General features: G+C 38.3%; 1 protein-coding gene across 1 annotated transcript; it reads left to right on the forward strand.

Moving 5' to 3' along the window:
* Positions 1–786: 786 nt before the first annotated feature.
* LOC147639849 (uncharacterized) lies at positions 787–2,938 on the forward strand. The gene is made up of 4 exons (XM_086824070.1): positions 787–801; positions 1,752–1,902; positions 2,001–2,099; positions 2,471–2,938. The coding sequence occupies exons 1-4, from the start codon at positions 787–789 to the stop codon at positions 2,761–2,763; spliced, it is 558 nt and encodes a 185-aa protein (XP_086680196.1). The 3' UTR covers positions 2,764–2,938.
* The last annotated feature ends 23,909 nt before the right edge of the window (positions 2,939–26,847 follow it).

Below are 26,847 nucleotides of genomic sequence, written 5' to 3' on the forward strand. Positions count from 1 at the left end.
AGTGAAGTGTTGGAAAAGTTTATGGATTTCAAAGCTTTTGCAGAGAAGCAATATGGCTCTTGGATAAAGTGTTTGAGGACAGATGGAGGTGGTGAATACACCTCACATGCTTTTGAGCATTTCTTGAGAAAGCATGGCATAAGAAGGCAGTTGACTTGCAGGTATACACCTCAGCAAAATGGTGTTGCTGAGAGAAAGAATAGAGTCATTTGTGAAGTGGCTAGGGCAATGCTCAATGAAAAGTGCATGCCAAATTATTATTGGGAAGAAGCATGTGCTACTGCAGTGTATATACTGAATAAGACACCCGCAGAGCAGGCAGCAGCCATACATGGAAGTACGCCAGAGATGCGGCTTACAGGTTTTAGGCCAGACATTGGACACCTCAAAGTGTTTGGATGCATAGCTTATGTACATGTGCCTGATGAGAGAAGGAGGAAGTTGGATCCTAAGGCAGAAAAGTGTGTGTTTGTTGGATATGCACAGGATTGGAAGGCATACAAATGTTACAATCCACAAATTAGGCAAGTTGTTATCTCACGAGATGTGGTGTTTAATGAACTTGCTAGTTAGTACAAAGCAAAGGATGAGGGTGTCATTGATTCACTTGATGTTGATGTGCATGTAAACTTGCCATATCGTGGTTTTGGTATGCATTATGCATATATGACCTCTTTGGTGTAAGTACATTTCTAAATTATAAACCTCTTTTTTTTGCAAAACTGATTTTCACTTGTGTTAGTTTTATTGTGTTTTAGGATCATATAACTAGAAATGATGGTACAAATGTCCAAGCAAGAAGTAATGGAAATGTGAGAAGCGAAGGGGGTAGAGCTGCAAAGGAACAATAATAATCGCAATGCATGAGATGTAGCCCCCCTCAATCGAGCCCCTAGCTCCATAGATTTTTATTACGTTTTATCTTGTATATGAGTTTTTTGGAATCATACACTTATGTAATTCCGCCAAGTATTATAATTGAATTTCGACATTCCTAAAACCATAAATTGCAATTGTCCTTTTTTTTTGTATTTGTCAAGTTTTACATTACACTTGTCCATGACAATGAGTAGGACATGAAGTTGTGTTAGTTTAACTGTGTCTACATTAGAAAAAAAGAGCTAGGAGAGAGACTGGGGAGTCATGTGCAAATTCCCGAGTTAGCCCTAGTTTTTTTTACTATACAGTATATTCGCTGCTTATTAGCAGTGAAAATAGCAGTGATATTTCATTGCCTAGCAGCGATATTAGGTTGCGAAGCAGCGACAATACTATTTTTGCTACTGAGCAGCGAACCCGTTGTAGCGAAAATAGCAGTAAACTGGGCCGGACATCTCTGCTCTGTATCCTTCTAGCTATAAAAGCATTGCTATTTTGCTAAACTCTCATTTTGTTGTAGTGAGAGAACTCATTCATCACATCATATTACTTGCACTTTCAAATAGGGTTCAGGAAAAGATAGGTTTGCCTAAAAAGACCTTCTCAAATTGAGGGAATTAGAAGGAAAAAAACCTCCTAAAAAATTTTCAAGTTTTAGTTATATTTAGATTTCCGTGTAAAGAAAAAGCTTGTTCAAAATTACAATTTCCTCTTCAATTCATGATGAAAAGGATCGATGAAAAGTTAACCTCCCAAAGAAAAAGAGAAAAAAAAAGGGGAAAAATGATGTACCACCAAGAATTTTGTACTTAAAAGAAAAATAAATTAATTGGGAGGAGGTGTTCGTAAAGCCCCACAGCTTTCTCGTGCAGGAAGCGATACCTTACCAACAAAGAGGATTGATTGACCTGTGGGCTGTGAGTCGTCTTGTCACCGTGTTGGTGCGAGACTTCGTCAAAAGAGACGGCGCCGTGCCGTGTGCGGTTCCGGCATCTCAACAAGTCAGGCCTTCGGTTTCTGGCCGTAGGACTCGACCACCATTCCTTCTTCCTACCACTATTACGTTGATTTCACCGTTGATCTCTCTTAATCCCGCATTACCATAATTTCTGTTGTTTCAGCTGATTACGCAATGAGACTAGCCTTCTCCCTAACGTTCGCCCTCCTGGCGCTGATCCTGCTCTCGCATGCAATGGCGCCTTCGACATTAGCAGCAGCAGGCAAGCTGAGTGGAATTGCTGTGTCTTCTTTTTGTCATAATTCGAATACTGCACTCCGTGTGTTATAATTATCGACGTTTATGATAATGTTTAATATAATTGCGCCAGCCTTAGCGTCCATCAATTCTTTCAATGTTAATAGTTATGCTTGGATAAAGTATCGTTTAGCACCTGCAGCACATTCAATAATGGAGTTTTAATCGATGAAATGCAGCCGCCGGACCTGAACCCGAGAGCTTCAGAAGCAGAGCAGATGATGATCAACCAATTCTTTCAATGTTAATAGTTATACTTGGATAAAGTATCGTTTAGCGAAAGTATTAAGCACCTGCAGCTCATTCAATAATGGAGTTCTAATCGATGAAATGCAGCTCGACCTGAACCCGAGAGCTTCAGAAGCAGAGCAGATGATGATCAACCAGCAGCTGTGAAAGCTTTGGAATTAGCAGATGTAAACATTTATTTTTCTCTCGATCATGAGTGTACTGTAGACATTGCATGGCGATTAATTAATTTCTTGCGTGCAAATTTATCTGATGTAGCATTGGGTTTCTGGTTCCCCACTTCTTCTCAGGAGAAGCGGCAGGCCGATGGCTTGACGAAGACGAAACGCTTGCTAATACCAGACGAATCTCCTGGATCTCCTGGGCCCAACTGCTGTTGAGTGTTCCAGCCTCAGTCTAGGGAGTTTCAATTTAATACAAATTTTCGAAGGCTATTCTTACGACGAACTTAGGAGCCAACTTAGAAGTGACTCTTTTCCTAAAATCGACATTTGAATCCATGCCCATATAACTCAGGTGTTGGCTATATATGTACATTTAAATCCATGCCCATATAACTCACCTTCATAGGTATGTACATACGTCTCTCTCTCTCTCTCTTCCTCTCCGTCGATTGGGTGTATAACCCTCTAAGTCGACGTTAAGCGTCTCTCTCTCTCTCTCTCTCTCTCTCTCTCAGAGAATGATAGAAATTGCACATACTTTAACTTCCACTTCCAATGTGGATTATTGGTGCTACCTAACTTTCTTCATTTCGATTGTGGATGTGCTCTCTAGCTTTTTTATTGTGGATGTACTCTATAGCTTTCCCTCACTAGAACAAGTGATTGTGGATGTGCTCTTTAGCTTTTTGATTGTGGATGTACTCTCTAGCTTTCCCTCACTAGCACAAGTGGTGGTGAGTGAGGATGCTACATTACATTACATTAGCAACCAATAGCAAGTGGTGGTAAGTGAGGACGTTACATTACATTAGCAACCATTTTGATTGAGCATTTGACATGAAACTAAACTAGCAAAAGATTCTTCAAGGTCTAATGTATAAGTTTATGATGTGCAAAAGATTTTTTTCATAAGTATTTAACTCATAATTAGAAATTATCTAATATTCGTTTAGATGTATACATTATGATTTAATATTTGGTTAACAAGACTCTTATACATGCAATCACACTATTTTGGAATCGAGCCAGGTTAAGTGCTTCAAATGATATAAAATTTTGGGATTTAGCCAAACTTATGCCATGAGTAATGCTTGTTAAAATGATTTTTGTGTATACATAAGCCTAAGAATAGCTTCACTACCTTTTTGAGCCCCCTTGATGCTCCATGGGCGGTCAGACATTGTACATAAGAGGCTTGTATATAAGTTAGTTTCAATATTAAAAAAGGCACTTTTCCATTATCATAACTGAGTTTTATCTTGAGCTCTTGTTGTGTGTGTTTTCCCTCTCTCTCATGTGCATGCAATTAAATTGTGTTATGTGTTTTGCTTGATGTTGTTGCATTGCTTTCTCTCTCCCCTCTCACTTGTAGTTGGCTTGTTCTCCTTCTCTCCATATTGTGAGCACACTAGCTAGCATTTTGGAGTAGAGATAGCTCTGCTCTTCCATAGCTCTCTCCTCATTTTCTCCCTGCCCACTCTTACAAAGTATCAATGGAATGACACCACATTAGTGATGCAAGTGAGGTGATCTAACTTTCCCATAAGAGGCAGTGGTCATTCTTGATGGCTAGAGGTAAGTTCCCACATTGACCCTTGCATTCTTCCCTTCTTCCCATCATGCAAGCCATTAGAGTGTTCCTAGTGGTGAACATTGAGGATCATGAGCCACAATGAAAACTTAATTCTTTCCTCTTCCCCCCAGCATCATGTAAGCCATAAGATCAATGTTCCTTGGTGAACATTGAGGATCATGGGCCACAAGAGAATCCTGTTATCTAGTAGTAATTACCCACAAGGTCTCTAGGCATGATTCAAAACATAATGACCTAATTAACTAGTGTTTAAGTGTGACGGATCTGATGTCTCGACGGCATTCCGGCTCAGTGGCTCGATATTTGTACCGTTTACGGGGCTGTCCGACCTATGCGGCTATCCGAACGGTCTAACCTAGCATGCCCCGTGGGTCGGATTCCCAATCCGACGACTTGAACCAAGTCTTTCAGTCTTCCTTGATGTTGGCAATCACTCGAAGATAGGGACCATGATAGATGCTCCTTAGCATCTTCCTTAGCGTGGGGGAGTTTTGATTGCATCATGCTGGTGAATCCTCCTCTACAACCTTAGTGCCCAAAGTCTTGAACCCAATGGCAGGTACATCTGCGACGACGACAGTGCCATAGGAGTACAGGTCCTTCTTGGCATGTTCCTCAACATTGTTGTTTTAGTTTTGTGAGGATACTCCGCTCTCCTGAACTTATTAGGCGGCAGAGTCACATCAGTGACCATGCCCTTCATGGTAGAAGTAAATTGGCCTCCACATTGCTGTTCCAAGAAATCCTAACCTTGACATGCTTTAGGACATTCCTAATCCCTTGGGTCCGAAAGCTTTAGTCTCTTTGACTCCACCCATCTCATCATCATTATTTCCAGGAGGGTTTAGATTGTTTGGGTTGGGAAGAGCGGGGACGAGGTTGGGCAGGCGCTGCGGGTTGAAGGCATGCCGCTACAAAAAGGGTTGAGTCAGGTTCTCGATGCAGAGGGTCACATTCTTGGCCTCTTCGATGTTGGTGGCTGAGCGAGTTATGCACCGGCCAAACATGTGTTATGCTAGTTGCTAAGTTATGCCAAAAATATCGAGTTATGCTGGTTGCTCAGTTATGCCACATATGATATGAGTAGTGCCACATGTGAACATGGGATAACCAAGGGCACTTTTCTCCCTTTGGGTTTTTCCCCTTGGATATTAGGTGTGAAAGGACATCACATTTATTGTATTTTGATATTATGGAGTCAACTCTCTTGCTCCACACATTCTATGCCATCTTTTTTTGTGAGCATCAATCACCATCTCTCTCTTGAATGTGCTTGCTTCTCTGTGTGCCTCAGTTTGTGTGCAACCCTAACCTGACAGTGGTATCAGAGCTGGAGTCACCTCCCTGCCTTTTGCACTTCCGTCATAGGTGTTGCCTATATATGTACATTACACTTGTCCATGACAATGAGTAGGACATGAAGTTGTGTTAGTTTAAGTGTGTCTACATTAGAAAAAAAAGAGCTAGGAGAGACTGGGGAGTCATGTGCAAATTCTTGAGTTAGCCCTAGTTTTTTTTTACTATACAGTATATTCGCTGCTTAGTAGTGAAAATAGCAGTGATATTTCGTTGCCTACTAGCAGCGATATTAGGCTGCGAAGCAACGACAATACTATTTTTGCTACTGAGCAGCGAACCCGTTGTAGCGAAAATAGCAGTAAAATGGGCCCGACATCTCTGCTCTGTACCCTTCTAGTTATAAAAGCGTTGCTCTGTACCCTTCTAGTTATAAAAGCGTTGCTATTTTGCTAAACTCTCATTTTGTTGTAGTGAGAGAACTCATTCATCACATCATATTACTTGTAGCATTAATAGTTATGCTTGGATAAAGTATCGTTTAGCGAAAGTATTAAGCACCTGCAGCTCATTCAATAATGGAGTTCTAATCGATGAAATGTAGCCGGACGACCTCAACCCAAGAGCTTCAGAAGCAGAGCAGATGATGATCAACCAGCAGCTGTGAAAGCTTTGGAATTAGCAGATGTAAACATTTATTTTTCTCTCGATCATGAGTGTACTGTAGACATTGCATGGCGATTAATTAATTTCTTGCGTGTAAATTTATCTGATGTAGCATTGGGTTTCTGGTTCCCCACTTCTTCTCAGGAGAAGCGGCAGGCCGATGGCTTGACGAAGATGAAGCGCTTGCTAATATCAGACGGATTTCCTGGATCTCCTGGCCCCAACTGCTGTTGAGTGTTGTTCCAGAGACTGAGACTGTTGAGTGTTCCAGCCTCAGTCTAGGGAGTTTCAATTTAATACAAATTACAAATTTTAGAAGGCCATACTTACAACGAACTTAGGAGCCAACTTAGAAGTGACTCTTTTCCTAAAATCAACATTTGAATCCATGCAGCCCATATAACTCAGGTGTTGGCTATATATGTACATTTAAATCCATGCCCATATAACTCACCTTCAGAGGTGTTGCCTATATATGTACATACCTCTCTCTCTCTCTCTCTCCGTCGATTGGGTGTATAACCCTCTAAGTCGACAATAAGCGACTCTCTCTCTCTCTTTCTCTCTCTCTCTCTCTCTCTCTCAGAGAATGATAGAAATTGCACATACTTTAACTTCCACTTCCAATGTGGATTATTGGTGCTACCTAACTTTTTGCATTTCGATTGTGGATGTGCTCTCTAGATTTTTGATTGTGGATGTACTCTCTAGCTTTCCCTCACTAGCACAAGTGGTGGTGAGTGAGGACGTTACATTACATTAGCAATGAGCAAGTGGTGGTAAGATAGGAAGTTACATTACATTAGCAACCATTCTGATTGAGCAACACACAGGCGCACACACACATATACATACATACAAACACACACACACACACACACATACATTATAGTAGTAAAATAGTAGTAGTATAGTGTAGAAGAAGAGAAAAAAGGAGGAACTGCCAAGTGGGGCACGTAGCTAGAGCCACCAGGTGGCATCTCTAAACTATGCCAGTATTACTCTAAGATAAGCTTATTTTCTATTATCCTCTAAAAACCCTTTACAAATTGAAGAGATTGGAGCTTCTCTCTCTCTTCAATCTTCCTTGGAGACTGCATCAACATACCAAACCAATTGATTGGTTGGGGGCCTCTACTTTGATCAAAGAATCAAGCAATCTAGGAGGTAAAATGTGGTTTATGGTCTTTTTTCTTTAATCTCTAAATGTTTCTCTCTTCTCAACCCCTCTCAAGCTTGAGAGGCATTCAATTGAATGGCTTTTTAATACAATTGAAGTTCTATAATGAATTTGAGTGATAAAACACATAAATTTCCATTTATGCTTAAATTATAATGATTTTTAAGGCATTTCTCTCTTTCTCCCCCAAAGAATGGTCATTCCTATGACCTATTCTATACTCAAATGAAGCTTCTCATGAAGCAATTCTCTAATCTAAAAGTAATTTCTATGCTTGTCAAATTGAGGCTAAATAAGTGGCTTTTTAATGCTTTTATGCTATCTAATTTATGAAAAAATTAAGAATCAAGTCCATAATTGGATATTGATCCAATTAATGGTTATTCTAATCATAGGGATATTACTAAACTTTATGCTTTCAAATTATTGAGAATTATCAGTAATAGCAACCAAGCTATGGAAAAATTTCTCAAAAATTAACACATAAACCATTTTCATTCATAATATGAAAAGAGAATGTCCTACTCATCCTAGATTAATTGAATGATTCTCATTATAATTGTGGAAAAAATGATTTTTATGTTTATACATAAATAGTTAATTAGAAAAAAGAGAAATTTCTAGTAATCCATTTTTATGTTAAAAGAGTAATCCCCATGACAATGGAAATCCATGTATTCCAATGAAGTAAGAGAAAAATTGTGATGCTAAAATAATGTATATTTTATTTAAAAATTAAACAAGGATTCTAGTTAAATTTATCTTTTTGTATAGATAAGTTTAAATGATGAAAGAGGAATTCCCACCATATTGGAATTCAAATATTTAAATGAGAAAAGTGTAATTCATAGTGTAAAGGAATTAATAGAGATTTTTATTTAAATTTTAAGAGAAAATTTAGTTAAATTTATCTTTTTACATAGATAAGTTTAAATGATGAAAGAGGAAATCCCACCATATTGGAATTCAAATATTTAAATGAGGAAAGTGTAATTCCTAGTGTAAAGGAATTACTGGATATTTTTATTTAAATTTTAAGAGAAAATTTAGTTAAATTTATCTTTTTACATAGATATGTTTAAATAGAGACCTTGCTTGCGGCAAAGCCTACCGAGGTCTTGACCAGCCTCGATACGGTTAAAATGGTGTGCTTCCGGTACGATGGGCATAAACCAACGAAGCGATCCCTAAGTAAAGTGCTAGGACACCTAAGGAGGATCCTAGAGGGTTCTGACTAGGCGATGCATGGGCTCGCGGTTGCTAGGACACCCATGCGTATGTCAAGGAAGATTTCAGTTGGACTAAAAGGAAAGATTTTTGGGAACCAAATTTTGATACTGGATCTCGTTGGTTGGCCAGCTGGTCTTCAACGAAGAGTCCAGAGGATATTATTGTAATACAATGGACTCGGAATTTTAGAAAATGATGATCAGAATTATTATGATTTCTATTAAAGGATTGTTTTAAAGCCAGTCGAATCTATTATAAATGGTAATTTCATATTGGGTGTGTACGTGGTATGCCTACCTTAATTTTTGCATGAATCGCTGTGGCTAGGGGGCCAGGGAACTCTTTTCCTCGATACCCAAGAAAAAACACAACCAAATCTTTATAAAAGAATCCCACAAATACAGTGGTCGGGTGGTTGGCTAACCCATGGGCCGGATAGGTTGGATCGGAGGATTCTTGAGAAACAACTAGATATGATTAGTTACGTTAATTAGTTTAAATCCTAAGAAGACCTTGTTCTGTGGGAGGGGATTAGCGCGGCTGTGCCTTGTAAATGAGGAAAAAAGTGGTGATTCCATGGATCAAGTGCAAGTCTCTTCTTGATCTGACTATGTGACTTTAGGTTTGGTCAGATCAGTTTACCTAGTTAAGACTTTGACTCGTTAGAGTAATTTCCCCCGTTAGAAGATTTTCCCATGGCGGAATTGCCCGTGTCTTCCGAGCAAGGGGAGTCTTCCGGGCGAGGGGAGTCTTCCGGGTCCCCGGTCTCGGAGGGACTGCCCGGGATAGCCTCTCGTCCCGGACATCCATGGGCGAGGCCCCAAGTTTGGATCCTCGCCCCGCGCAGGAGGCTGATGCCACTTCTGCCACCGTGGTAGGGGCACCACGGAGGGGGCTGGGACCCCACAGATACTCAATGCATAAACACATAAAGATATGGAAAACATATAAAGCCACATAAAACATATAAAGCCACATAAAACATATAAAATACATACGTATGTGTCAATTTTGTCCATAACATTGATTGTTGATGATGGAGAGTAGCTGCATGACATTTGGGTCTTGAGAAGGGTAAATTGGAATTGAATGCGAGGAGGAGAAGATATGGTTGCCTACACAATACTTACAATTATGTATATGAGACATGATTGTAAAGCCTCATGAGCTTCATGCAAAGCCTCATGCAAAGAGTCTTCATGAGCTTCATGCAAAGCCTCTATGCATAAGGCTTATGCATAGAAGCCATAATGCTTAAGCCTCATTCATAGACAGAGTGGTCTTACCTTTACAAGATTTAATACATGAGGCGTAAACATTATAGGTTCATGCATAAAGCCTTTATGCTTAAGGCTTAAACATTATGCTTAATCCTTATACATAGAGGCTTTATGCTTAATATGCTTTATGCTCAAGGCTTATGCATAGAGGCTTCATGCATGAAGTCATAATGCATGTCGCATAAGGCTTCATGCATGAAACCATAATTCATGTTGCGTAATACTTCATTAATCATTATGCATGAAGCCTTTATGCTTAAGCCTCTATGCATAAGGCTTAAACATTATTCTTAAGCCTTATGCATAGAGGCTTTATGCTTGTGAGACCCTTTCTCCCTCTAGGCATCGAACTCTGAAGTGCTGGGTAGCAGAAGTAGCAACCTTGCGCACACACGGTAGAGCTTTCCACTCAGGCCTCGACAACACGAATGTCCGAACAAGAGACTAATCCGATGGTTCTTCTGAACCCGGAAAAAAACTTCCCTTGCCCAGAAAGCATAGGTGATTCCTCCAAGAAAATCTTCTAACATAGTCAAGGGCCTTATCTATCCTTTGTATTCCGACCAAACCCGTGGATCACATGGCCAAATCAAGGAGGAACTTGCACTTGGTTCATAGAAATCATCGTTTCTTCCCCTTAAGTGAGGCACGGCCGATTCTTTCCCATAGAACAAGAATCTTCGTGGGACTTACTTTAACTATCGTAACTTAAACCTAACTGAATTTTGTTATAGGAATCCATCGATCCAGCCGGCCCATGGGTTATTAGACTATTGTATTGGTGGGATCCCTTTTTATAAAAATTAGGTTGTGTTTGTCTTGGGTACAAGGGAAAAGAGTTCCCAGACCCCCTAACCGGCACTCATGCAAAATACAAAATAGACACACCACTTACGCACCCAATATGAAATTGCCTTTTCTCATATTCAACTATCTTCAAAACAGAATTAGAATGAAACCGTAGTGTTTCCATCATAATTCTCAATGTTCGAGTTCCATTATTTTACAATCAAAATATCATTCGGACTCTCCGTTGTTGTTGAAGACCAGCTAGTCAACCAACGAGATCCAATTTCAATTCCAGCTAGTCAACCAACGAGATCCAATTTCAATTCCAGCTCACTTAGATAATTTCTCGCCAATCCATGAATATCTTCCTCAACATATGCATGGGTGTCCTAGCAGCAGCGAGCCCGTGCATCACCTGGTCAAAACCCTCTAGGATCCTCCTTAGGTGTCCTAGTACTTCACTCAGGGACCGCTTCATCAGCCCTCGCCCATCATACCGGAAGCACACCATTTTCAACCATAGATAGGCTGGTTAAGACCTTGGTAGGCTTTGCCATGGGAGACGTCCTTTGATGACTCCCCGTCAGCTGTTGCAACATAACTCTCCTTAGATTAAACCATAAACCAAATGCTTCCTCTAGCATTCTGGCATAAGATAGTCCTTTAAAAAAATAGAGTTTCTACGCAAGTAAGAATTTTCCATTGAGTTTGGTTTCACGAGACTCCCTTATTTTCAACCCAGTCTTTTTCAATGAAAATCACAAATCACGTATCTCGGTGATCCATCCATCAATTACAACAAATTTCTAACCTATTTCTGGACGATTTTGGGTCTTAGGGAAAACTTCTCTAAGTCAACCAGTTATCCATTCTTCGTACTGAAGGAATGGGAATGGTCACAAGACTTGGTTTAAATTCTGATTCAAGAGATGGGCATGCACTTACTGACCCACCTTTCTCACGCGGTCATGGTCTAACCCTGAATTACTCGAATTTAATCCTAGATTTGTTTCCTAAAGATTTTTCTCCTATTTACTTGATAAAATAACTGTGATTTCTAATCGTAATGGTAAAAATTCAAAATTATGAAAATTCATTCTTTCTTGGACATAATAGAATTATAAATAATTATATTCGTAATAATAGAATTTCACAAGAATATTTCTTTTTCCAATGATCCTTTCTGTGAATATATATACATCATTTATTTAAAATGTTCACATATAATTATACTAATTTTTTTTCTCTATTTGAACCTCGGCATTGAAATGCCCTAAATTATCTATGTAAAATATGGTGAAACCTTCTCTTTTGTTACCAATTTTAATTTATGCATTTTCCTAATTAGAAGTACGATAAAACATTTCTTCTTTTGATTTAAAAAAAATTATCCATGTATATACATACCATGAATATACTTATTTTGAAATATGACAATTATTTCTCTTTTGATATTTAAAATGTTTGTACATAGAATATCGTGAAAATTTCTCTTTCTACATCTAAATTTTTATGCATGCACATACTAAAAATCAATATAACAAAAATTCCTCTTTTCTCCATTTAAACATTTATGCACAAATACTATAAAAGTATTTTATAAAATGTAACAAAATCCTTCCTTTAGCATTAAAATTTTTATGCATAGAATATGATGAGAGTTCCTCTTTTTGCACATAAATTTTTAAGCATGCACATATAAAAATAATTATAACAAAAATTCATCTTTTCTCCATTTAAACATTTATGCATAAATACTATAAAAGTATTTTCAAAAAACGTAACAAAATGCTTCTTTTAGCATTAAAATTCCTATGCATAGAATATGATGAGAATTCCTCTTTTTGCATCTAATTTTTTATGCATATAATTAAATTTATTTTTTAAAATTTTTTACCATAGCTTCGCTGCATTTTCAAAAATTCTACTTCTCAATATTTATACACAATTATGAAATATGGTGAGACTTCCTCTTTTTAAACTAAAAATTTATTATGCATACGTAAGCATAATTACGTTTAAACCTCTTATTTATTTTTTAAAAAATATCCATTTATCATTCCTATATAAAAATACTTACAAAAAATGTTAGCATAAATCTCTTTCAACTTAAAATGAATTAATAGGAATTTTCTTAATCATAAACAAGCTTTGAGGAATTAATTCTCATTTTAATTAGAATAAAAATCATAAAAATGCTTAATCTCTTTCTCCAGCTTGTTAAGCCTAGAGTTTTGATTAAGAAAAATGAGATTAATACTAAGATCCATCTCCCCAAGAAGGATTCATCCATAAAGATGAGTAATCTTTTTAAAAGAGAGATTTACTAATCAAAAATATTATATTTTACCATAAAAGATTAGAATTAAGCCATTTAAACAATATGAATCACTAGAAGCTTGGTTTTAAGAAAAAACCATTGATTAAAATACTTCCCAAGTATTAGAGAGTTTGGGAAGAAGATTGCCATTGAAAGAGATAGAAAAACACCATTGATTTAGGCTTACCCTTGGTTTTTGGATTGATTCTTTAGAGAGAAGTGAAGCCTCCAAGAGAAAGCTTGGTCACCAAGATGGAGAGGGTAATCTCCAAGAGAGGATGAAGATTAGTGAAGCTCCAAATCTTCCCAAGAAGAGGCAAAATAGAGGGATAATAAAATTACACTAATTTGAAGATTATAATGGCATGTAAATACACAAAGATAAAAATACAAAGGAATGAGGATCTATTTAAAGGTAAGGGAGGCCACAAACCAAGTCCAACTAGGATCTAGAGGCTTCCAGCTTCAGTTTGATCCATTTTGGACAAGTTTTGGACCAGTTTAGCTCACTTTTTTGATCCAGCTTGAAGGAGGAGAGAGGAGAGATAAAATATCTATTTTTTTTAAAATTAAAAATATGGAGTAATGATACGAAATAGGTGCCTCCTTCATGAGCCCCTCCCTTCTTACTGAGGTGTCAAAAATTTATTTTTTTACTAATAAGCCTCTGTTTTTACTGATAAACCTAGTACTTAGTCAACTCTTCATCTTATGTGAGAATTTACTCATTTTTGGGGGATTTTATTTTATTCTTTGAATTTTTCTTATTGAAACACTTGGATTAATCCTATTGGCCCTTTAGAACACTCTTTGGACCTCAATCAAAATTTTTTGACAATGTGGACCCTTAGGCTAAGGTCTCTAATACACATCTTCAATTAATTTCTAATGCACATTGGAAAATTCTTTTTGAACTTCTGTTTTAGGGAAATTCATCTTAAATATAAGGAAAAATATTTTATCCAAAAATATCTCAAAATTGAATTACTTCTCTCTAGACCAAAAACAAGGAAAACAATGTTTTCTTGCATTCTAAAATAGAGAATGATTACAGGGGACGACTGAGAGGAGAGCTTATACATCTTTTAGGGCTGAGGAGAAACCTTACAATGATTAATTCTCAAAAGATTTATGCATATTCTTAAGTCTTATGCTTAAGCCTCCATGAATAAGGTTTAAACATTATGCTTAATCCTTATTCATAGAGGCTTTATGCTTAGGCCTCAAAGCTTTATACATAGAGGCTTTATCATAAGGGCTTTATGCATAAAGCCTTATGCTTAAGCCTCTATGCATAAAGCTTATACATAGAGGCTTTATGCATAAAGGCTTCATACATAGAACCATAATCCATAAAGGCTTCATGCAGCATGAAGTCATGGTTCATAAAGAATTCATGCATAAAGGCTTCATGAATGAGATTTATGCAAAGAGGCTTTATGCATAAGCTTTAAAAAATGAATGCATGCACAAGCACACTTAGATGCACCATAAAGAAGTAAAGAAAGGGTTTGTGAAATAAAAGTGCTCTTACCTAAATTTAAAGGAGTTTAGTGTTTGTTGAGAAGTAAAGTTTTGGTTTAAAGACAAGTTCCAATCTACAAGTAGAAGCACAAAATAAACAAAGCGTAAAATAAACAAAGCGTATGTTAGTAAATATTTATATCACGAAGCCTCTATGCTTAATCATAAAGTATAGAGGCTTTATGTAAATGTTTATGTAATGAAACGTTATGCATAGAGGCTTTATGCTTAAGCCTATATGCCAAAGATTTAAGAATTATGGCTTCATGCATAATAAAGGCTTCATGCATAGAGCCATAACGCATAAAGGCCTCATGTATGAATCTATTATGCATAAAGGTTTCAAGCAAAGAGCTTCATGCATAGGGATTCATGAGCTTTATGCAAAGAGGCTTCATGCATAGAGGCTTCAGCATAAAGCCATTATGTATAAGTCTTAAGTCTTATGCATAGAGGCTTTATGCTTAAGTCCCTATATATAAGGCTTAGCCATAATGCTTAAGTCTTAAGCCTCTATGCATTAAGCTTAAACATTATGCTTAAGCCTTATGCATAGAGGCTTAAGAATAAAGCATCTATGCATACAACTTAAGAAAGGTGTGTAGATACAATGGGAGGAGAGCACCTCAACAACCCACGCAGTCAAAGCCCCAGAGGTGGCAGTAGTTCCAACCCGCCCCGCCAATGGCTCCGCATGATCCATACCGTAGGCCTCCATTCTGCCCACATGGGAATTTTCCTTCTAGGGATTTGCCCAGTGCTCAACAACTTGCTTTCACGTGTTTCTATTTCCATGCCCCAAGTCATTGCACATCTAACTGTGAGATCTAGAGAGGAAGCATAGGGCAGAGGTGGAAGGTGCCTAGGCTTCATTATCAGGCCCACCAGCAGTAAATGTAGTGGAAATCCAAGCTCTGGACGAGCAAGAAGTAATCATGTTGACCACACAGAGAGCAGAATCATCAGCCATGGGAATGGCAAGATCCATGCAACCCGAGACTCTGAAGGCAGGGAAAGAACCAACCTTGGATAAGAGGGGGAAGCACAAAGTTGTCACCTGGCAGGAGTAGAACAAGGTATGGATTAATTAAGAAATTCACAGTTCTTGGCTCTTGGGAGGAGTAGAGTAACAGTGCATAAAACACTATTAAGCTTCAACAAAGGGGGAGGCTTCTATTTATAGGAAAAAGTGAGCTCCTAACCAAGCAAACTGATTCTAGAATTTCCAGATCAGTTTGGTCAATTTTTGACCATTTTTAGGTCAATTTAGCTTACTTTTTGGAACTAGACTTGAATTAGGAGAGAGGAGAGATGAAATATCTCAATTTTTTATAATTTAAAACTCCACCACACATGTGAAATAGGCGCCTCCTTCATGAGGGGGGAATTCCCATTGTGAGGTGTCAAAAATCCATTTTTTTAGTATTTCCTTTGGTCCTTAGTCCACTCTTCATCTTATGTGAGTATTTACTCATTTTTGGGGGGGATTTCCTTTATTTCTTATATTTATCTTCTCCACACATTTGGATGAATCTGATTGGTCCCTCAAAACCTTAATTTAAATTTTTTTAAAAATCTGGACCCCTAGGATAAGGCCTCTTGAACAGATTATACTTGATTTCTAATGCACCTTCTAAAAATATTTTTGAACTTTTGTTTTGGGGGAACTTATTTTAATAAGAAGATATATTTTTCCATCCAAGAATATTCAAATTCTAAATAACCTCTCTCTAGAACATTTTCTCTCTCTAGGCCAAAACAGGTAGAAACAAGATCTTTTATATTTCTGAAGAGGGATTTGATTACAAGGGAAGATGCTGGACATCTTAGAGGCTGGGGAGGAATCTTACATTCTCTCCCACTTGAAAAACGCGAGATGTCCTCATCTCGCAAACTGGGGGTAATCCCGCAAGAGTTCGGCTTCTTTCTCCCCCAGGTGGTATCTTCAAAAGGTAGAACTTCCATTTAACCAATAACTCTCTCAGAATTCTATTCCTAAGAACCTTTTCTCGAACATCAAGGATTTCTTCAGGTTGGAGTTCCATCTGCCCTTGGGTTGAAGAAGTTAGGATTTCATCATCAAGCATATGATTTTGGCTTGGTACATACTTTTTAAGAAGGCTGGCATGAAATACATTATGTACTTTGAGATGAGGAGACAAAAGAATCTCGTAGGCTAAGTCACCTACTTTCTTTGTAATCAGATATGGCCCACAATATTTGGGGGATAACTTCTTGTACTTCCCAAGAGATAGAGAACTTCTTTTGGGACATACTCCAATGAAGACCATATCTGCTTCTTTGAATTCTTTGTCTGTCCTCTTCTTATCTGTACACTGCTTTTGTCTATCCTGGGCAGCTTTTATATCTTCTTATACTTCCCAAGAGATAGAGAACTTCTTTTGGGAGATAACATCTTGTACTTCCCAAGAGATAGAGAACTTCTTTTGGGGCGTATCCCAAGAATCCTCTGACTTCTTTCACTATCTTGGGTTCAGGCCAATCTATGATTGCTTGGACTTTTGCAGAATCTAGAGAAATTCCATCTTTTGATACCAAAAAGCCCAAGTATTCAACATGGTTGGCAGAAAAAGTGCATTTGCTCTTTTTTGCAAAGAGTTGGTGCTTCCTTAGAATCTGAAGAACTTTTCTGACATGAGCTTCATGGTCAGCTGCATTCTTTGAGTAAATCAGAATATCATCAAAGAAAACAAGAACAAAATCATCCAAGTATTCTCTCAGAATGTCCTTCATTAATCGATTGAATGTAGCTAGGGCATTTGTCAATCCAAACGGCATGACAGTGAATTCATAATGCCCATACCGAGTATTGATGGTTGTCTTCTTTGAGATATCTTGCTCATTAATCCTAACTTGAGATCTATCTTTGTGAAGATATGGGGCTCCACTTAGCCTATATAGAAGCTCATCAATTCTGGGGATAGGATACTTATTCTTAACTGTCAACTGATTGAGACCTCTGTAGTCCACACAGAGTCTTAGCGTTCCATCTTTCTTTTTCTGAAAGAGAACTGGCGCACCCCAAGGTGAAACACTGGGTCTTACAAACCCTTGTTCCAACAGCTGTCTAAGCTATTCCTTGAGTTTGATGGCTTCAAGAACTGGCATTTTGTACGTGTGCCAATTCAACTTGCATAGGTTTCCCTGATTTTTGATCTAAGACTAGCTTATGCAAGCATCCAGGGGAAATGAAAGAATGAGTACTACCTGAATCAATCAAAAGTTTAAAAGGCTTACCCTGATACTAAGACTAGCTTATGCAAGCATCCAGGGGAAATGAAAGAATGAGTACTACCTGAATCAATCAAAAGTTTAAAAGGCTTACCCTGATACTCAGCTGGAGTATGGATGATGGAGAATTGACGGTTTGGCCCTTGGTTTTCAATTGCAGCATAAATCTGTCCTCTTTCCTCTTCCACTACTTCTGCAATTGTGACTGCTCTGGCTGCTGCAGTCTGAGGCGGAACTCTTTCTCTTTGGTTGCCCCAGTTCTGGGAAGGAGTTCTAAGGCTACTCTCTGGACAGAGGCAGATGGCTGAGCTAGAGTTATCCTGGGATTTCCTTGATTTGGGCGAGATGGACCTTGATTTCACTGATAGGAAGGGGTTGGTCTTTGCACTCTCGGTCCTTGACTTCCCGATCCCCTTGACATGGCAGGAGTCGGGCAGTCTTTCAACTGGTGACCAAAACCCTGGCATCCAAAACACCGGTTCTCACTTCTGAGCTCATCCCTCTGAATCTTTTAAATAGGTGGGGCTCCTGAGAAAGTGTTCTGGGGGAAGGGTCTTCCTTCACTTCTGAATATTCCCGCATCTTGATTCTGAATTGGGCCTTGCTGCCTCTTTGGGGGAGGAAAGTTTGAAGTACTTCCCGGGGTTTGGAATCTTTTAAAGTTAGAGGGTGCAGGCTTTGGCGGGACCTTAACAACAAAGGGTTTGGTAAAGTCCTTTGCCATTCTTACTGCTTCGGCCATTGAGACAGGTTTGGCATTCTTCACTAAGTTGTCCAATAGCTCGTTCATTCCTCTGAACCCTGAACCTGGCCATCAGCTGCTCTTCATCCAATTAAGGAGAATATTTGAGGAGAAGGGCAAAAGCTTGATGGTACTCTTCAATTGTCCGGCTATCCTGCTTTAGTTCCAAGAACTCATTCATTTTAGTTTCAAGGAAGCACGGAGGAGGACAAAACCTCTTTCTGAGGTAAGCTTTAAGATCGGTCCAGGTTTGGGTATTCCGGTTGAGACGGTTAGTCTCGCAGTGATTCCTCCAAGCGACCCTGGCCATTTCCACAATCTTTAACCTGGCGAGAGCCATCTTGCTTCTCTCATTGTAGCCAGTTACATCAAAGTATTCCTCCATTGCCTCAATCCACTTTTCCACTACTTCACCTAACTGCTCCCCTTCACCCTTGAAGGGACCAGGCTGGGATCTGTTCGAGAACATCCGGATCTAACTCTTCGTCATCGGTTAGAGGATCCAGTTGCCTTGCACAGGCCGCGTGCCTCATGAATCTAACAAAACGAGATTTTTGTCAACTTAGCTTTGATGACAAATTTATGATTATTTAAATTTTTATGATTTATTCTTTAAACAGATAATTATTTCATCATACTTCTTGAACAAGATTAACCATATTCACAATCATGAAAACAATTTGAAATTTTTTTGCAAAACTTCATTTATTATCAAAAGTTTTCCATATATACATAGAGCATCACAGCTCCCCAAAATCAATGTCTCAATCTTATACGCATAAAGAAGCAAAATTGCGAAGGAGACATGCCATGGTACACACGATTCATTACCAAAAGAGGTGCTGTAATTCTATCTCTAGGGATAAAGCGGCTAAGAAGCCTAAAAACTCGGCATGAAGTTCTGAAGTTCCTGGGTGAATGATCAAAGAGTTGTACATGCTGAACAAGTCCTAGCCTTATCAGAATCATGGCTAAGGAAATATTTTGCCTGAGCCTCTGACGCTGACTGGTACTGACATTAATACATCGTCCTCCAGAAAACCACATATACCGACGTTGCTCTCAAGAGGATCAGGAAAGTAAAGACTCTCAAAATGACGCGCGAGTCTCACTCTGCTCACTCGGGTCATAGTAGCAGAGTTGATGAGGTGCTCGAATGCAAAGGTTATCATATCTTGACTCTGGGAGAGTTCAGGAATGCCATATAGATTCGGGGTATCCATCTATAAATTTCGATTCAATTTATGAGTTTTCAATTTTTGAGGTTCCTTCAACATAATATTAACAATCAAAAACATTATTTCCCAGATTTACTTTAAAAATTTAAGCAATTTTTGTTGCTGTTACGTAAATTTACAACAGAGCTCTGATACCAACTGTGGGATCCCACTGCCCCCTCTATGCACCGGATTCCCGGATGGTAGCAGCGGAAGTAGCTTCCTCATGCTTCCTCATGCGCGGGGTAGGGTTTCCCACTCGGGGCCTCGCCCTCGAATGTCCGGGCACGAGACTAAGCTGGTGGTCATTCCGAAAACCAAAATCGGGAGAATTTTCCATGCCCAGAAAACGGGGACGATTCCACAATTTTGAATTTCTTAACGAATTTTTCTTACAAACTCAAGACTGAACTAACCTTCATTTAAATAAACCAGATAAAAGGAAAACTATAACAGACTTAACTTGAAGGAATCAACGCTTTTTTTCTAATTGAATTAAGCACAGCCATTGATCTAATCATTTGAGAAGTCTTTAGGTTATTATTTAACTATTCGAGTTCTAAGCGTATTCCTATTGATCAATTTTATTATTAAAACTCTACTGATTCGAGCCTATCCTGCCCATGGGTTAGCCACCGCCCAGCCACTGGAATTGGTAGAACAGACAAGTACTCATCCACTCATAATTGAAAGCCTTTCTTAACTTTTGCTTTAGAAAACAGATACTCACACACTCCTCTTTAAACTTTAATTTATAAAACAGTCCATTGACAAACAATTACAAATGTCATGTAACTCAAAATTTCCATTCAATCCTTGTTTATTACAAATGTCATGTAACTCAAAATTTCCATTCAATCCTTGTTTCTCACAAAACAGTATCACTTTGGACTCTCCGTTAAGACCAGCGGTTCAGCAACGAGATCTAGTAAAACAGATTACAATAATTTACTTATCATCATTCATATATACATCTTCCATGACATACGCATGGGTGTCCTAAGCACCGCGAGCCCGTGCATCGCCTGGTCAGAACCCTCCAGGATCCTCCTTAGGTGTCCTGGCACTTCACTCACGGACCGCTTCGTCAGCCCTCGCCCATCGTACCGGAAGCACACCATTTTACACCATACCCAGGTTTTTGCCGTGTGAGCCATCCTTTGAACACTCCCCGCCAGCTATTGCAATCGAACTTCCCTTAGAAAAACACATATACCAAATGCTCCCTCCAGCATTCTGGCGTAAAACAGTCCTTTACGAAAAGAGGGTTTCTATGCAAGTTTTCAGTTTTGATTTTCTTTTGAATACAATGAGTATATCTTAATTTCGTATCCCAAGACTTCTAGATCACAGGTCTAGATTCCCAAGCAGAATTTCTCCAATTCTATAATCTTGATCCTCTGATCAAAAATCAAAGATCTCAACTTAGTTTCAGATTCGATAGGTGATTTGAGTGTAGATTACTGAACTGGTCACATCATCTTTTCTTCAAACTGATGAAAGAGTTATGTGTTGGTCATAGTCTGATTCAGGGGATTGAGTCTGGAAAGGTTCTCTCTGAACTATCTTTATCAAAGGGTAATATTTTAATTACTACTTTACTGAATTTCATTCATTGAGTATTTGCTTAACTGAATTCAAAACTAATCACGAATTCCTATGAGGGATAAATTAATCATTTCACTAAAATTCCAGCTTTGATAGATTTTTTGAATTTTCTCATTATCATCCTAGAGAATATGAAACGGTTAAATTTTCTTTCACAAAGTATTTACTTAATTCATTTACCCATATTCATGGGATTTAAACAAAGATTAAAGAGAACTCTTGTTTTGATATGAAAATTTCTGTATGCATCTATTTATGCATAAAATCCAACTTCTATGGAAATAACACTTTTACATTAAAAAAATCCTTTTATGCATCTATTTATGCATAAAAATCAATATTAGTGAAAGTAACACTTTTACAATAAAAAAATTTCTTTTATACATCATTTTATGCATAAAAATTGATATTAGTGAAAGTAACACTTTTATAATAAAAAAATTTCTTTGATGCATCATTTTATGCATAAAAATCCATTTTGATGAAAGTAACGCTTTTATAATTTAAAAAAATTCTTTTATGCATCATTTTATGCATAAAAATCCATTTTGATGAAAGTAACACTTTTATAATAAAAATATTCTTTTATGCATCTATTTATGCATAAAAATCAATATTGATGAAAGTAACACTTTTATAATAAAAAGTTTCTTTTATAATAAAAAAATTAACCAATATGCATCCTTCTATGCATAGAATTTATATCTAATGAAAATCACTCTTTTATAATAAAAACATAATCAATTTATATCTAATGAAAATCACTCTTTTATGATAAAAAAATAACTAGTATGCATCTTTCTATGCATAGAACTTAATTCTATTGAAAATCACTTTTTTATAATAAATAATATTAATCAATATGCATATTTCTATGCATATAATTTATATCTAATGAAAATCACTCTTTTATATTAAAAAAAATCAATATGCATCTTTCTATGCATAGAATTTATAGAATTTCCAGATTGGTTTGGTCAATTTTTGACCATTTTTAGGTCAGTTTAGCTTACTTTTTGGAACTAGACTTGAATTAGGAGAGAGGAGAGATGAAATATCTCAATTTTTTATAATTTAAAACTCCACCACACATGTGAAATAGGCACCTCCTTCATGAGGGGGGAATTCCCATTGTGAGGTGTCAAAATTCTATTTTTTTTAGTATTTCCTTTGGTCCTTATTAGTCCACTCTTCATCTTATGTGAGTATTTACTCATTTTTGGGAGGGATTTTCTTTATTTCTTCTATTTATCTTCTCCACACATTTGGATGAATCTGATTGGACCCTCAAAATCTTAATTTAAAATTTTCAGAAAATCTGGACCCCTAGGATAAGGCCTCTTGAACAGATTATACTTGATTTCTGATGCACCTTCTTAAAATCTTTTTGAACTTTTGTTTCAGGGGAACTTATTTTAATAAGAAGATACATTTTGCCATCCAAAAATATTCAAAATCTGAATAACCTTTCTCTAGAACATTTTCTCTCTCTAGGCCAAAACAGGTAGAAACAATATCGTTTATATTTCTGAAGAGGGATTTGATTACAAGGGAAGATGCTGGACATCTTGAGAGGCTGGGGAGGAATCTTACAATTATGATTAGCAAAAAACACTGTGGGCTAATCCTAGACTAAGGGGTTCTGTTAACCATGCTCTGATACCATGTTAGCATTCATGGTGGATCAAATGACATGATGGATTAAGCCTAAAGCAACACATGGTGGATCAAATGCTAGCATTCATGATGGATCAAATGCTAGCATTAACATGATGGATTAAGCCTAAAGCAACACATGAAAAAGTGATTAACTAATCAAATGTAATTAGCAAAATGGACAGCATAATGATGTGAAAATGAGAGATGTTTAGTCATGAGTATGAGCCTCATTATATAGGCTATGAGTATATTTGATTAGGTGACCCTAATCCAATTTAACACTAATGAGATGCTCCCCAAAATCTCTCGTTTATTTGCTCCATAAAGTGAGCCACCATCTCCTAGAATTAGGCCCTTGAATCTCTCATCTACCAAGATGCTCCACAATTTGAATCTACCTCCTTGGATGAATTCTTTTGCCTTCTTATTGCCTGGTGAATTTGGCTTTTGACCTTTGAACCATATGCCCTATGCCCTAATGTCTAATACATGGTATTTTGGTGTATATATCAACACTCACACTCATATAGGTCAGGCATAGGTTCTAAACTAATGGTATGTGTGACAAAAGTAAAGAAACTAGGCAGCAACTTCTTTAGTAAAGTGATAAGCTGGTGTTCCTGTGACTTGGCAAAACCAGTGGTGGCATACTCGGCATTAAGCCGTCAATATTCAGCAACTTTGGTCAAGTCATCCCCTTCTTTGATTAAAATTTTTTTAATTTGATGCTCGAGATCAATGCGACGCGTGCGATAAAGTGTGGCATATCTCTCTGCAAGGTGTGCCCATTTGTTAGAGACATAGGGGAACTGCTAGAGTTGAGAATGAACTCGGGAAGAAGGCCTTGCATGAGCTCCACTATGGCAGTGGTATTTCTAGCTTCCTAATGGCTGATGACTTCAAGAGGTGCTAGTAGGGAAGGGTGGGGTTTTGGTTCAAATCCCTTTACTAGGTCCCAAGAACCTTGGGAAGTAAAAACATGTTCCATAAGATTAGCCCAGGTGGTATAATTAGACCCGTTAAAAGGAGTCTTTTCTGTGAAAGCATTTCTGGGCATAAAAACATGAAAGGAAGATGGTGGGGGAGTCCAGGATGGCTAGTGCCCATATCCAGAGTGTAAGGTTTGAGGAGGAAAACTAGAAGATCCACCAGGATGACCAAGCATACGTGTAGGACCTATCGAGGGTACTCTATAAGATGGAATATAAGTTTGGGCACTCGTCATAGGTGGAATACCTAGTTGAGGCACAAATCCTTGAGAGGGCACATAATTAGGAAAAACATTAGTGCCAGAGATAGGTTGGTAAACCACCTGATACCCCGGAATGCTGGGTGGCACCGCAGTGCTAGAGGGCATAGTGCTAAAAGATACCTAGGATGGGTAAAACCCATACACAGGACCCAAAGGAGATGCAGGCGGTGATGATTGCATGCTAAAACTAGCAGGAAAAGACATGGGTTGGGTGGGAGGGTTTTGTCATTGAAGTTGAGTAGTATTCAAAAACACATTAGGAGTAGGAACAGAAAGTGAAACAGAGGAGAAATAGTGTTACCTCCTTGAAAACTAGAAGTCTGAGAGTGAATTATACTCCTAGACCCTCCTCTGTTTGGCTTTACAAAATGACAGGGATCAAGGGTAGTTGATGGTACTGTATGTTGAACCTATGCTACAAAAGAAGATACCCAGGTAGAGTTACAAACATATGTACTAAAAGGCACATACAAACTTGACGCGGTCACCGACAGGGTTTATGATGATGGATCTCCAAACGACCGAGGAGGTACCTATCCTTCCTGAGAAAAAGTCCCATGTACTAAAGTCTAGGTTTTTGGCTAGAATGAGAAGCAGGACTCTCGAGATGAGGCTGAATACCTAGATCCAATACTGGCACACTAGCTGTGGGCATGTATCCTCCTTTGGAAGATGATATCGGAGAAGAAAAACCATATGCCAAGGGTGTAGAGGGTGAGTAGGTAAAAATAGGCTAGTCGTCTCACAATGAAAGACCTCGAGCAGGGCTCTCTAGTGAATGAGGAGTCCCATCCTCCATGTGATCTATATTTGAATAAGGAGAATCAACATCTTGTAAAAAAGGCCGATATTCCGGAATCATGGGTAGACAATCCATGTTGTGTGCTCTCAAGGTCTTCAATCCTTTTGCTCACGATAGCTCTAATACCATGTGAGGGTAAAAGAGACCAAAGGACCAAATATACAAGAGATCAGAGCAAATCACATAGCATGCAATGGGGATGCATATATAAATGATAAAATCTAGTACAAGAGCTCTATGTGAGACTCCGAAGGAGTAGAGAGTGCTGTTGTCCCAAAAATGCAGATAAGAGTGCCGAAGTAAGCCTCATGTAAGTGCCAATAGATACCTAATTTGTAAGGCTGATGTAAACGCTGAAGTACACCTTATGAAGAAACATTGAGGCTAGCCTGATGGTGTGCTGAAGTAAACGCAAAAGTATACTTGATGATGAAATGCTAAGATCAACCCTAATGTAGGCGATGGAAAAACATTGTACACAGCCCTAATGTAGGCAATGAAAAATGCTAAACACAACCTTGATGTAGGTGATGGAAAAACGTTGTACACAGTCTTGATGTAGGCAACCAGTCCAACATAAGAGAATGCAGGTTGCACCTTTCTAGGAGGCCTGCGCCAATAGCAGCACAATCGGAGAGGTACACGCTGATGGTGACCCAGATGTAGGCAACCAGTAGAAGAGGTTCTTATTCTTGTATTTGTTGAATAAAGATGCGATTCACATATATAGGTAGAGTGGGTGCTAGTTGGTCAGGAGAGGTTGTTGGAAAGTAGATAAAGGTAAAGTAATATGACCAAATAGCCCTTTTGCACACATACTATCCGACCACCAGTAGAATTGGTGGTCGTACCATTGAGTTACTCCAGTAGTGTACAATGACATTGTCGAACATGGGGGCTAATCCAAAGAAGATAAAAGAGGTTCACTAACATGGTATTTCCCTCGAGTAGATCTTCCATAGAGAAAGGTGTAAGCTATAGTTTGGAATGTGGGAGAGAGGGGGTAGGTGGTTTGTCAGACATGGAAGGTTGGTTGTGGAGGTCCTTGAAAGCTTGAAAAGAAGGACTCATCTAAGTTGTAAAACTGGTCCTAGCATCTATCATCATACATGGCATTGTAAACCTACCTGAGGTAAGACCTACGGGCACCAGCATGGTCATCATCATAACCATCATTGTAAATAGTACCTAGGACTAGCATTGTCATCACTAGAGTCATGGATATTTATTGAGGGAGGGTGTTGATATATACACCAAAATACCATGTTTTAGACATTGGGTCATATGGCATATGGTTCAAAGGTCAAAATCCAGATTCATTAGGTAGTAAGAAGGAAAAAGAATTCATCCAGGGAGAGGTAGATTCAAATCGTGGAGCATCTTGATAGATGAGAGATTTAGGGACCTAATTCTAGGAGATGGTGGCTCACTTTATGGATAAAATCAAGGAGAGATTTTAGGGAGCATCTCATTAGTGTTAAATTAGATTAGGGTCACCTAATCAGATGTACTCACAACTTATATAATGAGGCTCATACTCATGAATAAACATCTCTCATTTTCACATCATGTTTTCCATTTTGATAATTACATTTGATTAGTGTTAATCACTTTTTCATGTGTTGCTTTAGGCTTAATCCATCATGTTAATGCTAGCATTTGATCCACCATGAATGCCAACAAGTGCCAACTCTTGTGCTTCGCTCAGTTGTATGACAAATTTCATCCCAAGAAGTCATCCTCTTCCTCCTCCACTCAAGAGGAGGCCCTTGTGTCCAATACCACCTCTACTCAAAAAGGACAGCAAGGGAAGGGGAACGTCAACTCAGGTAATCAAGGCAAACCTCCTGGCAACAATACTAATTCCAAAAACACTACCTCAACACCCA

The sequence above is a fragment of the Cibotium barometz genome, chromosome 3 (assembly GCF_041138505.1).
Source record: "Cibotium barometz isolate CiBa-2024 chromosome 3, ASM4113850v1, whole genome shotgun sequence".
In the NCBI taxonomy this organism is placed as follows: domain Eukaryota; kingdom Viridiplantae; phylum Streptophyta; class Polypodiopsida; order Cyatheales; family Cibotiaceae; genus Cibotium; species Cibotium barometz.